Below are 13118 nucleotides of genomic sequence, written 5' to 3'. Positions count from 1 at the left end.
CTTTGCTGAAATTCTGCTCCCTGGGCTTTGTATTATGCCATGTTTGGAATAGAAGAGAGCAGAGTTTTCCTCAGCTGCTTCTTCATTACTTGAACAGTTGGACTCAATGATCTCAAAGGTGTTTTCCAGCATAAATGATGCTGTGGTTCTAGGATTCACAGTTACTTTACTTGAAGTATGGTAAGCTCATGAATTTGCATTGTACCAGTTCTCTTCAGGTGGCTTATCTGCCCTTTTTGTACTTTCTAGCAGCGAGGCATGACCCAGACCTCCACTACCAATCCTATAAAAGTTTTGAGAGAAATCTTGCTTCATTAATTCCAAGTAGGAAGCTCTGGCAGAAGTTGTCTGACTCAGTTTTTTGTTACCTGTAGATGTTGTACACTTTTCATTTCATGCTGGACTCAATGTTGGAAGAGTCTGGGGGATCAAATGGCAACAGATCTCTCAGGTACAGGCCAGAACTTGACTTTCTTTCTGTGCTCAGAGACTCTTTCTCATAAAAGAGCACTTGGACTGGTCTTCCCCTACAAGTGTTTTTTGCAGGACTTATTTCTTCTGCAGGATTTATTTCTTTGCAAGAATCATGCCCTTGGTGCCTTTTGGAAGGTTATTATTTGGCTTCTCCTTCTTCCTTCTCCAGGAATGGGGTTGCCTGAGAGATACTGAGATGCCTCCATTTGTGGAGATATTTAAAATCCTGGTCAGCTTGTTCCAGCTGCCCTATGGGTGCAGGAGGCTTTGATAGGTGATCTTGAGAGGTCCCACAAATCTGTGAAAAGTACAGGTTCACCTTCACCATTTCAGTTCGTGGAGTTGGAGTTACAGCCAGCTTTTGAAAGGCACCTACATCAAAACAGAAGTTTGCCCCTAATTTCACACAAGTGCTGGTTTAAGGGTCTTAATTCAGTAATTTGTTGTCACCATTTATTTCTCCTGCCTACAAAAGAACATGTTCCAGCTTATGCAGATCTATGGAAAACTCAAATTTTAGAGAAGTCCATTTTGAAGTGATACAGTGGTGTAGGCAGGACTCTGGTAGGGGCCACATTGACTGCTAGGTATATAATGAACCCATTAATTTCTCAGCAAAGACTGAGCATCTGTCATGTTTGCTTTACAGAAGATAACCTGACAAAAGAATGGCCACTTCATGAACAGATTTATCTTGAGGACATGTCCTGGAATGAAGGTATGAGTGCCTTGCTGCTGGTTCCTAATGTTTTTCTTTGTCCCTCTTGATGTTTTCTCTTTTTTCTGAATCTTGCACCATTGTTTCCTTACTTTAAGTGCTGGTTTTGCTGTATTTCCTGGGACAAAGCTGTTTTGCTCTCTGAGATTACCTGGATTAGAACTTAATTTTCTGTTACATTTGTTTTCCATTCCATCTGCATTTCTCCCCACCCTCATTTGCAGTACCACTTTTCACCCAGCTCTCCTCTTGTATCATTGAGAGTACATAGATTTTTCTCATATCTCTTGTGCATCTTCTTGCCCTTCCTGTGATGGTAGAATGCCTGTTTCTTTTTTCATCTGCCACTGTTCCTTCCCTCCTGTCTATTGCTCTGGCTTTTCTTGTTTAATTGTTTTTTGGAATAAATGGCTGATATTTATTTTTATTTTTTAACCTTTTTTTTTTAAGTTGTGAGGGGAAAGATCCCACTTTGCTTTTTTTTTTGGTTTGGTTCCTAACCAGGGTTAGCAGCCTGTTTTGGAAGCATCCTTGATCTATATGACTAACACCACTTAGATTTTTCTTTTAGTATCATCAGACTGTGCACCTTGTTATTACTGCAGTTTTTGGGGGTTTTTTTGGTTTTTTTTTTTTTGAAGAGACTCCATTGGCCCTGGTTGTTTAGTGTAAGAATACCTCAATCACTGAAACATTTTGAGATTATTTTTTGAGCTACAAATGGTAGCACAGCTACTGATACTTATAACCCAGCAGTGGAAGGTTATTTGTTACTAAGAGCAGCTTTGTGAAGAAAATTCCAAATAAATTCTTGATTCTTCTCCAGCACTAAAGGTGTTTTTGTTTTCTTTTTTGGCAGATGAACAACTCTACACTCTGTCCTGTCGATGTGGTGGGAATTACAGTGTCTCCAAGAGTGAAACCAATGATGTATCTTTGGTTTGTTGTGACACATGTTCACTTGTTATCGAGATCCTGCAGTGATTGTTTCAGTGAAGCACATTGAGTGTTACAAACTTTTCAAAAGACTGGACAAACAAGTGACAGAATCTGCTAAAGAAACATATGTTAAAGAAAAGGGGGGCACTACAAGAACAAGTTAATTCAGGGTTAAAAATGACAAGTGCCCCTTTGCTCACACAGCTCTGCAGACATGAGGCTGGAATTCTCCTTCTGCAGCTGAAGAGCTCATTACTCAACACCTCCAACCCAGAACAGGAGCTTGTACAACTGGAATGCATCTCCTGATCTAAAGGTTTCTTCCCCAGCAAACAACAGAGTGGCTTTTTCCAATTTCAGTCTGAAGCAGCTCTTGGGGCCTTCTTCTCAGGTTAAATCCTTGTAACAGCTCAGATGACAAGATTCAATCAGGAGGCACAGATGTGAGAATGCTTTGAAGATAATGAGGAGCAAAGTTCAGCAGTGGGAAACAGGAACATTTTCCATTTGTAAGCTAAATATTTAAGTTCATGAAATCCTCTCAGGGGCTGGGGCCTAGGAGGAGGAGGCAGAGGCTGGCAGCTGGAAGCAGTGGCTGTGCCTGCCCATGACAGTGGCATCACCTGGAGCAGGAGCACGTGCTGGGCTGAGGCTCTCCGTGTCAGAACAAATGGAGTCATCATTCCTGAGAGGACAGCTAAGAAAGGAGCTGTGCTCTGACCCCACTGGGCAGTCAGAGGAAACCCCACCAGCAGGTCTGGAACCCCACTGGTGCTGCATTCAGTGCCAGCCCTGGCACCACCTGCTGATGGCAGGCACATAATTTTTTGTTGATGACACAAGTGTATCATTCCCACTCTGAAGTTAGGTGTAATCTCAGAAAGAGATATCTTTGTCAAGTAATATTTGTGTTTATTCTAAGCAAAAATAGTTCCATTCATTTTAGTAGAAAATACTATGAAAACTGTCAATAGTACATAAGTCTTTTAATCATCAAGAAATCTGTGGCCATTGGGGCTTGCACGTAGAAATCCAAAGTCATTCAGAGGCCATATCTGTAAAATAAAGAACAGTTACAAGAGATTTAATCACAATCCAAAGTTCAGTGTTTTCATTTGTTATTGGAATCGTTTCATAAACATCATCATTTTTTCTCTCTTTGGTGAAGAACTTTGCTCACTGATGTGCTTCTCTTACTAGGAGTAATAAATCCCGTGTATTACAGGGAATCGTTCCATAGTGTGAATCTTACCATTGATACAGGAGATGTGCTTTGCTATGGAGAGCCTCATGAATTCCATTGCTTTTTTCACCCTTGGAAATAAATATGTTCCTAAAGAGCATCTTCCCAATTCAGTGTTTTCTAGCTTGTAAAGCTCTTCATGACTTTAAAGACCAGGTATGTGGTTTTTGGTCCATCTAGGAGAAAAAAAGTACCACACACATGGACCTCCCTGTGGTGAGGTGTATTTTTATTTTATTTGTATTTTCAAAATGGGCCTTTGAACTGGAAATACCAAACCTTGGGAAAAAAAAGATCTGTTGGCTACAGGTAAACTTAAACAAACTTAATCAGGAATGAAGGGGTGGAGTGCCTGGCACCACCCAGGGTCTGGATGAAGCTCCTCTGAGAAGGGACAGTTATTTCCAAAAGAGCACAACTCATCACCAAGTACAGGTGTCAGAGAGTGAAGCTGGCCAATAAACAAATCTTCTCTCCAGAAATTACCTGTGGAGCTGTTCATGTACTGAATGCTCCCAGGAGTACTTTGCTCTGCACAGTCATTAATTACATGTAGGATGGTCTTGGATGCAAAAAAAAAAAAAAAAAAAGCATCAGGAAAGCAAGGACATTCATTTATTCATTGTCCTTTGTCTCCCTTGAATGTCTTGTGTCTCTTTCAAAGATGGCACAAGGGGCTCAGCAGGAAGAAGGCAAAGATGAGGCTGAACAATCAATGCCCTCTGTGATTCTAAGCCCATAAAACTTGCACAGCCCCTGCCCAGGATGAAGCAGCCTAGACAGTGAAAGGTGGGCTGCTACCTTGTTCCCAAAGCATCTGTCAGTATTTTGGTTATCTCACTTATTTTTCCTTAGAATTTGATCTTAAGGTATAAGAACAGCAACCTAAGAGCAATCCTGAGTTCATGGAGCAGCCAGAGCACAGAAGAAGGAGCCTTTGCTGCTCCCTGTGTGGAGTGAAAGAGTAATTGTCTCGTTTAAAAGAGGAAGCACAGGCAAAGGCTCAGTTATTTCTACCCCTGTGATGTGTCCCCAGCACCAAAGGCTGTGCCAGGAGAGGCTGAGGCAGCTCAGGACAGGCCTGGCAGGAGCAGCAGCAGCAGCAGCAGCAGCAGCTCTCTCCTGGCTGGGGCTGTGCCCTCTGGCAGCCCCTGGCAGCACTGTGCCCCATCAGGAAGGCAGAAGGACCATCATGCTCAGGACCTCAAGGGCTGTGCATCAGGAAAAGGCTCTTGTGCAAGATCTCAGACAATTCCTGTGGTTCTGGCATGTGCAGTCAGGGAGGAGCAGGAGGAACAGCTGTGACACAGAACCACAGAGGTGATGTCTTGTCTCTGTGCTGATCAGTGAGCTATTTTAAGTTCCTCACAAAAATACAGATACAAGCCAACAACAGAAGGGTATTTGTGATCTTGGTTAGCAGCAGAGCTGCAGATTTCAAAGCTGTCCAGAGGGCCTGTGCTGGCTGCAGGCTGGGTGTCAAGTCTTTGTTTGGCCCTGAAGGCGAGCAGAAGTAAAAGGAAAGAAAAATATCCCATATAACAAATCTAAGTTGATCTCAGTAAAGGCCTGGAGAAGGTAGTTTTTTAGTCTGTTCACTCCAGCACAAATCTCATTTCAGGCAACTCAAATCACACCTACTGCTACTTGACTTTCTTTCAGTGAAAGTAATCAAATTAGCTTTAAAGGTTGCTTTGACAGTGTAGTTTGAAATTTGTCACAGTAATCTTAGTGGTAGAGTTAGAATGAAAATGATGTTTTATCTAGCCTGCATGCAGGGAGAAACAATACTGGTGCTTGGAAAGAGATGGAAAGCTCTCCTCTGCAAAACAAAGACATGCCACTCTGTCTTTAAAGTTCTGACAGAAGTTGACTGTGACTTGCTCATTCAGACTGGCTCTTCCAATTAGCAGCTCTTTGCCCTCTCTGCTTTGGCCTACATAGATAGATTTGATCTGATGGACGGGGCATAAATGGGGCTAACTAGCTCTTTTGAAGATACACCACAGGTCTAGTTGTGACATGGAGCCTAAATCCAGGGAATGCACAGGATATCCTACCTAGGACAGGATGAAGCATGAGTTCTAAGTGGGATTCCCAGTGCTTTTCCTGAATTTGCAGCTGCTTTGATTTCAGCAGCCCTTTATGGCATGACCTTGTGTTTGGAGTGGCAGGACAAGAATCAGGTGTTGGTATTTCTGTAAGGGTTAAAAACTGCTTGCACCAACACTGACTGAGAACCCTTGGTCTAAACTTCAGATAAACATTCATGTTTTGCCAAGAATAGGTTGGCTAAACAAATGCAGCCAGTTAGGCTGGCTAAACTCACTCTCTTCTGTTGAAATCCCCGACTTCCAAATTATATTTGGGTTTTTTTGTGTCCATTCCTAAAAAAGTAACAGCACTGAAAGGCACTGTTACATCTGCTCCTCCAAAATCCACTGTAATTCAAAGACACAAAAACTTCCATTCTGAAGGCAGTAAAAAGTGTTGGATGGAAGAGAAGCCAAAGCTGCAGCAGGCTGCACTAAAAGCACTCAGAGGTTTCCTGGCCAGTGGCCAGCCAGCCCTGTGCAGGCTGTACCTGCTGCCCTGCACTGCAGTGTGCAGCAGCAGCACACAGGAGCAACATCACTTATGAGGTATCATAAAGAACCTGTTAGAAACACTCATTTGAAGAACAAATTAATTTTTACTTTTGTTAGGCACCATATACTTAAATCCCACAAAAACTTGAATACTCACTACTCTGTGCCATTGTCATTAAACAACTGCCTATGAAATCTGGTTAAATTATTTTGATTAAGTATCAAGTGACTGCATAATATTTTTTTAACAGACAGTGTTCAGGAGTCCTAAAGCAGTGCTTCAATGTGAATTATCTGTGAGTTCCACTCATTGTACAGAGTTGGCATAGGGTTCAGTCCTGTCATTCACTTCATTAAGGTCTTTCAAACACCTTCCTTGTCAGGGCACCAGCTGGACACAAAATCTATTGCTGTGGAGAGATACTGTGACTGATTCTGGCTGTCCATACACACAGGTTCTTGATATACCCAGTATTTGCTAACATTAAAGCAGCAAACAGCAGCAGCTTTTCTCTACCTGTGCACCAGCTTGGAGAAGTGCTTTTTTCAGATGCATTATTACTGCCACATTCTCATTAGAGGACTGTCAGCAGATTAGCATCCTTTGTCTCTTAGCAGTCAATAATTCAAGCTAAAACTTGGGTCATAAAAATAGCCCTGTTGGGAACCAGCCTTTTCCCCTCTGGTGTCCAGGGCAAGGCAGACAGCAGGAGAAGGGGCAGAGCCCTGAGTAAACACCAGGAAGAACTCAGAGCAAATGTGAGCCAGGAGGAACAGAGGTCACCCAAAATTTGCCAGTAGGGCTGAGGGGGCCCTGTTGTCTGAGGCTTAGAAAACAATTACTGATTGTGCTCAATAGCTCCAAGGGTTTTTTTTTGAAAAGTCCCAAATTGTGTTCATAAATACTGTAAATTAAGGATATAAGGCTTTGCTAATTGGAAAGATCTAATCTTCCCTGTGTAATACAGGTGTGCTAAATTATGGGTTTGTGGATGTGTTGAAGTATATGGAAAAAACCTTTTTTATTGTTCTGAATGCACAACTTTAAATCCAGCTTTCTAAAAGCAGGTGCAAAATTGTGTAATACACACTCCCCTATTTCTTAGATTAAACATTTTATGGAGAGGAAATTGTGTTATATTTCTTCTTTTTGGTAAATGAGTAAATTCATAACGCAGATAATATCAAAAAATAATTCAGTGTGAAATGAAGTTGTAGAATTGTTGAAGCAAAAGGAGAAAAAAACCGTGATGGTTTATACAGTGCAATATTCATTTAAAGCATTTTTTTAGTTTAAAAAGCAGCAAGGCCAGGCTACATGTGCAAGTCCTGGAAAGAGAATCTTTTCCTCCATTTTGTTTTTTGGACTACAGAGCTACAACAGTGAAAAATCATTTTGCTGAGAGAGAATCAAAGTAAGGATGAAATGTACCTCTGTGCAGTAGAGCGTATGTGTGTACATTTGTGGTTTTATCATGTTTGGATTTGCTTGCAAAACAATTCACTCCATTTTCATAGCAGTGAAAAATGCTCAGTGCTGCTCCAAAGTCCTCCCTCCAAAAAACCCGTCACTGTTGATTTATCCTTTTACAGCAGGTGGTGGAGTGTTCATGCTTTCCTTTACATTTGCTGTGGCCAGGCAGCTGGGGAGGCAAGTTTCAGTACCTAACACCCACTCATTAAAAATGTATTAATGCAAGTGTTTTTAGATAGCAGAAATTCACATACCTTAAGACAAATGCGTCCTCTTATCAGCCCATAAGGAACAGGTCCATAGCACCTGGAATCTGTAGAATTCCTGAGATTATCACCTTCTAACCAGACATGTCCTTTAGGCACCTATAAGCAAGATTGAAATGTAAAAAGAAAGCAGAACAGAATGGTGTTAAGCACAGTTTGCCTTACAGTGTTTTTCCTGATTTCTGTGCTCTGTATTTCATGACTGTGTAATGAACTAAATTTTATTGAGTCTATAAGACCCACTGCCAGATTTAGAGGGATGAGAAGGAGTGTTCCAAAGTATCTGTTCTATCATGTGCTCAAAAACCAATGGTTTGCAACAAAAAACCCAAAATGAAGATGCAAGAGGTTAGACCAATGTGACAGGGTCATTAATTTAATAGACTTCAAAAGAGGTCATTAGGATGTTGACTGAAAATCTGCCCTCCTGTCGCAGTAACAGCATGAACAGGGCAGCCACACACTCATCAACATCCTGGGGCCAGCACCAAGGCTAGACCTGTTAGTAGATTCATGATGAACTAACTGGTAATTGATTGTGACATCAATTACGAATAATCTCATCATTTTATCGGAGTAGGCTTGTCAAAGTTCTAATTAAGATCACAGTTCATTCTATGTGCAGGCAGAATCCACAACACATTATATTGCAATAATGATGATCACAAAACAGCAAATCCCTTTTTATAATTTGAAAATTAATGATGGTGACCTTATACTATATGACAAAGACCTTTCATTGCCCATATATATTATGCATTAACTATATTACATACCACAGATTCATGGCATTCACTGGCTGACTCAATGACAAAATGAGAAATAGCAACATAGCTGTAATAGTTACCTAAATGAGAGTATGAAGCTTTCATATGTGAAAAAGTTGCTCCTGCAAGTCTTAAACTAAGATATCTACTTGGAACATACAATACTATTTTGTCATCTTTTCTTAAAAATGTTTCAGATACAAATAACCTCTTTCAAGTTACCAAATAAAATACTTAATAATTACATTTCTAATTGGGTCTTGTTTCTAAATTTTAAACCAGGCTGAAAATTTAAATGAAGCAACATATTCTCAATCTAGAGAATATTTAATATGGACTTTAAACATTTATTTTTCCAAAACCAAGTATCCACTTGAAACACTACTATGAAGTATCTACTTGAAACATTACTATGACCACAATTCAGAGGAAAAACATATGGAAACAAACTAAATAAATAAACAATTTCAAGTGAAACTCAAAGTACAAGTAGCATGAATATTTTAGAATTGAGCCATGCACTGTAAACACAATAGTCTACATAAGAGACAGTTCATGGGTAGCAGATTAAACAAAGTGAAATACCCCAGAGTAAAGGCAGGTTGTAAACCAGTAAGAACAAATGCAGGTCCCTCACTGGAGCAAACTGCTGGTGATGCTTGTAGGTCTCTGGCCAGGTAACATCCCTGGGGACCTGGGCTTTCATGTGAGGCTCTTGTTTAGCCATGCTGCCATGTGCCTGTCACCAGAGCAGCATCCCAGGCTGGCACACTGCTGCCAGAGTCCCTCTGCTGAGCCGTGGCAAATGTGCCAGCTGTGGACTGAGACACAACAGGTCACTTGGGCAGCATGAAACACACTGCAGAAAGCATCTGTGAGCCTGGCCATCCCTCCCAAGCAGCCCTGTGTTTCTGTGCTACCAGGAAAGGTGCTGGAGGTGTGTCAGAGGGCACAAAGCCTGCCCTCAGCATTTTAGAAGGTGCCCAGCAATGCCTAAGCCCTTCTGAAATCCACTGGTACCATCTCCTGCCCCAGGTATAACGGAATGCCACCTCCTTTGTTTTTAACTGTTCCACTACTTGAGCCAAGCTTGCTCTCCCAGTCCTTCCAGACAGGAATTCCCTGTTCAGCTTGTCTGCCACCTTTGTTGCTTGGTACACTGATCAGATTCCTGGCACATGCACCAAAGGGTTTCCTCTGGGAAGGCCCACTGGTTCCAGCTACATGACTTTGGCCCTCCTCCTGCTCAAGCAGCTTTGCAAACAAGAAAACAAACCAGAAGTCAATTTATACATTTTCAAAAGCTTCTATCTGGAGTCAAACAACCTGTGTAGAATATGCATCTTGTGTTTTTGATAGGTCTCTGTCTGAGCATGTGCTGTCAGTGCTGTTTTCCTCAAAGATTCAATGGAGCACAGCCTGTTTAGGATGTCCAGCAGGGCAGTTGGATGTTTGTGGTCACTTAGTTGGGTGGATTCACCCAAAGCACTCCCTGTGTCCACACTCACACGAGTTTGTTTCCCATGTGCAAATAACAGTACAAGGCAGCACCTGACCTTCCTGGTGCAAACTCCAGCACATACTGGAATAACAAGTCAGCCACCAAAGTGCTGCCACTGTGACAGACTCCCTCAGCAAACACACAAGTAGGACAAGCTGGAATTACTGAGAAAAGCCATGCTAACATTTCATGCTGCTGCAAAACCATGACTTCTTGCAATGTGCTCCTGTTTCCCTGCCAGCTCCCCTTGTGCTGTTGTGGTCCCTGTGCTTTCTCACTTCTCCCAGTTCACAGGCAGAATGCGATGCTCATCTTTTAGTGTGTAAAATAAAGAACCATTCGTGACTCAAGTATATCCAAAAGCTTTCTAAAACACTTCCCATATTTTCACCAAGCTCCAAAATTATAAAAAAATAAAATAAATTGCCTTTGCCTGCTATGGTATTAAACTACTTCCAGTACTAGGAATAATTATTTGTCTAGTCAAGATATTCACGTTTTGCATTCCAGGTAGAACATTTGCAGTAAAGTGTCTTCCTACATCCTAAAATTCACCACTTAAGGTAATTTCTGCAGTTCTCCCTGGAAGGTATGACTGGGCCCTACACCTCTGAATTTGGCATTAAGAGTACTGTCACAATGTGTGATTCATCAAGGGATAATGCACCTTTGTAGAGTGTCTGTCCATCATCTAGGCACTTCACATGAAAAATCACAAGAATTACAGGAAAATGTAAAACCAAATCCCAGTGACATGCCATAATCATTAATTAAAAAAAAACCAAAACTCAAAAGTAGTATAAACCCCTTTGAAATAAAGACCAGTGCCAGAATCCTCAATGCACCAAGCCATGTCTACACCACATCACTGATCTCAGTGGGATTACTCACAGGCAATACTTCATTTGGGAGTATCAGAGGCCAGGACCCAATCTGAAACACTGCAAAGCTCTGCAAGCACACTAGCTGGGAATAATATTCACCAAAGAAAAAAAATTGGCTGTTAAAACCCTGTATTTTTAGTAAGAATGTATTACCTGCACAGCAATGTGCTGCTGCTGCCAAAAACCCCAAGGCAGAGGGAAAGCCACCTGTGTGACAGCTCACAGGGCTGCCTTTTGGAATCTACAGGCACTGGACCTCTCAGAGAAAGTTAACTGCATCCAAGAAGTGCCACTGAAATCACAGCTCCCACTACACAGAGGGATAGTGACTGCAAACTCCCACTGATGAGGGGTAAAAGCATTGCCCTGGGCTGGGCAGCATCTCTGAACTGCCTACACACAGGCCAGAACTAAAGATGGGAAAGTCTCACACACCCAGCAGCTGAATTTTCACAGAATGAGTGGGACTGCAGAAGCAGCAGCTCCTGAGCAGTGCAGGCTGCTGTGAAATGCTGTCTCTGACTGTCTGCAGGCAACTCCCTCTGCCTCAGCAGCCCCTGTGCCCCCGTTCTGTGCAGATTATCCCAGGATTTACCTCCCTTGTTCTCAGGCAGAACCGGTTATCTGCAGTGCTGCTTCAAAGTGGGACAATGAAAGGCACCATCAGACACCCCTCTGCTCCCTCCCCAGGCTCTAGACTAGAAGAACAAGACTATCCCTGGGAACAAGTGAGCTGGAGGCAGTAGTTCATTCTTTTTCATCCCAAAGAAACATCTTTCACTGAGACAAACTGGCAAAATTTGCAGAGCTGTTGGAGTTTACTCAGTGCTGCAGTTAAAGTGGCAGAATTGAAATACAGGGCAGGTGTTCGATGCATTCTCACCAGCATAAAACATTAATTTACTTAAAGGGAGGGAATCATCAAATAATTATATTCTTTTGGTCTCTTTACATGATGCCAAACTTTTTTTCTTTGATTATTCAATTTTCTTCAAACCCAAGAGACAAGAACACTGTGCTGCATTAACTGACATATTAGAAAACCAATGTATTGCAAATAAAGCTAACAGAACTAAATTATCTGCCTCAAAAATACCCCCAAACCCAACTAACTGAAAACAGGCTACTGTGATTTAGGGTTTTTGTTTTGAGAGAGCTTTTGCTAGTGATTTTAGGGCACTTATAAACATGAATGTCTTGCAATCTCCAAAAACATCAGCACATACAATCAGCTGGGAGTAGATGTTTGAACTTTTGTAAGGTCACAGGTATTCACATCACCTCCAGCAATATCAAAGTTTCCAACTTAAGAAGAACTTTAAATAATTCCCATCTTTTCAGTTCAGAGGCTTCCTTCTTGAGCTATGATAAGAACTAATCTCAGTGCTGGACAAAAGAATAAAGTCTGCAAGTTCTCATCTATCCCTACTAAGGTCTATTTAAGTGCCTCCCACTTTGGTACAAGCAACAAATGTAATTGCTTCATGGCCTGCGGGTGTTCATTTAACAAAAGGAGCTTTTGTGAATAAACCACAGGTGTTACCTTTCTTGATTAAAGTGAAATATGATGAAAGATTCTACAATATCAAATGACAAATTTACTAAATACTGATTAAATTGCCTTATTTAAGTAAATTGCATCTAGTTAGGATAAAATATACACCATAGAAATGCAGGAGTTTGTTTTATCACTCTATACTTAAAGTCTCACATAACTACTCCTTAATCCTTTATTTATTAATTCAGAACCAAGACTGAATAATGCTTAACAAATACTTTTTTTTAATGATCCAGTTGCTCCAGGCACTGTTTCTGTAGTTTTACCATAAATGTTGTTCATATTAAGGCTGCCATCTGTATAAAACCCAACTACATTAATTAGCTCAACATTTTCAGAATCAGGGTAAGAATTTATATTTACTTTTCTGTGCTGAAAAAAGCTATGAAATGGTACAAACCACACTGGAACTTAAACAGTATAGCAGATGTTAAATCAACATCTTCTATGTATCCTTAAAAGGCTGAATGACCTGGAATTTACTATTTCTTAATATAACAGAATTAATTTACCTTAAATTTATAAATTTATAAATTTATAAATGATCTTAAATTTATAGGTACTTCCAAAGAGTTTAGCATTTTCCCTCTACTTGCTGAACAGTTTAAGCTGCTTATGAATAAGACATAATGTACTTGACCCAGTTTATTTAAATGCACATTTAAAAAAGAAGACATTATGATGTTGGTCCAGGTTGTTAATAGAG

General features: G+C 41.0%; 2 protein-coding genes across 3 annotated transcripts in view; one reads left to right on the top strand and one right to left on the bottom strand.

Annotated features, from left to right (window-relative positions):
* The window catches only part of DNAJC24 (DnaJ heat shock protein family (Hsp40) member C24), a 35082-nt gene extending 31613 nt beyond the window's left edge, over positions 1 to 3469 (top strand). For both annotated transcript variants that reach the window (XM_071455257.1, XM_071455256.1), the window contains exons 4-5: positions 1124 to 1192; positions 2052 to 3469. In XM_071455257.1, the coding sequence (XP_071311358.1) occupies positions 1124 to 1192; positions 2052 to 2176 (194 nt within the window). In that variant the 3' untranslated portion in view covers positions 2177 to 3469. The remainder of the gene's footprint in view (positions 1 to 1123; positions 1193 to 2051) is intronic.
* The window catches only part of IMMP1L (inner mitochondrial membrane peptidase subunit 1), a 32319-nt gene continuing 22301 nt past the window's right edge, over positions 3101 to 13118 (bottom strand). Inside the window, exons 5-6 of the mRNA XM_071455255.1 lie at positions 7691 to 7801; positions 3101 to 3186 (exon numbers count right to left, since the gene is read on the bottom strand). Coding sequence (XP_071311356.1) covers positions 3118 to 3186; positions 7691 to 7801 — 180 coding nt within the window. The 3' untranslated portion in view covers positions 3101 to 3117. The remainder of the gene's footprint in view (positions 3187 to 7690; positions 7802 to 13118) is intronic.

The sequence above is a fragment of the Agelaius tricolor genome, unplaced genomic scaffold (assembly GCF_023055355.1).
Source record: "Agelaius tricolor isolate 1412-34295 unplaced genomic scaffold, bAgeTri1.0.p SCAF_46, whole genome shotgun sequence".
Classification (NCBI taxonomy): Eukaryota; Metazoa; Chordata; class Aves; order Passeriformes; family Icteridae; genus Agelaius; species Agelaius tricolor.
The sequence above is the reverse complement of the archived record's forward strand: the minus strand, read 5'-3'. Positions and strand labels throughout refer to the sequence as shown.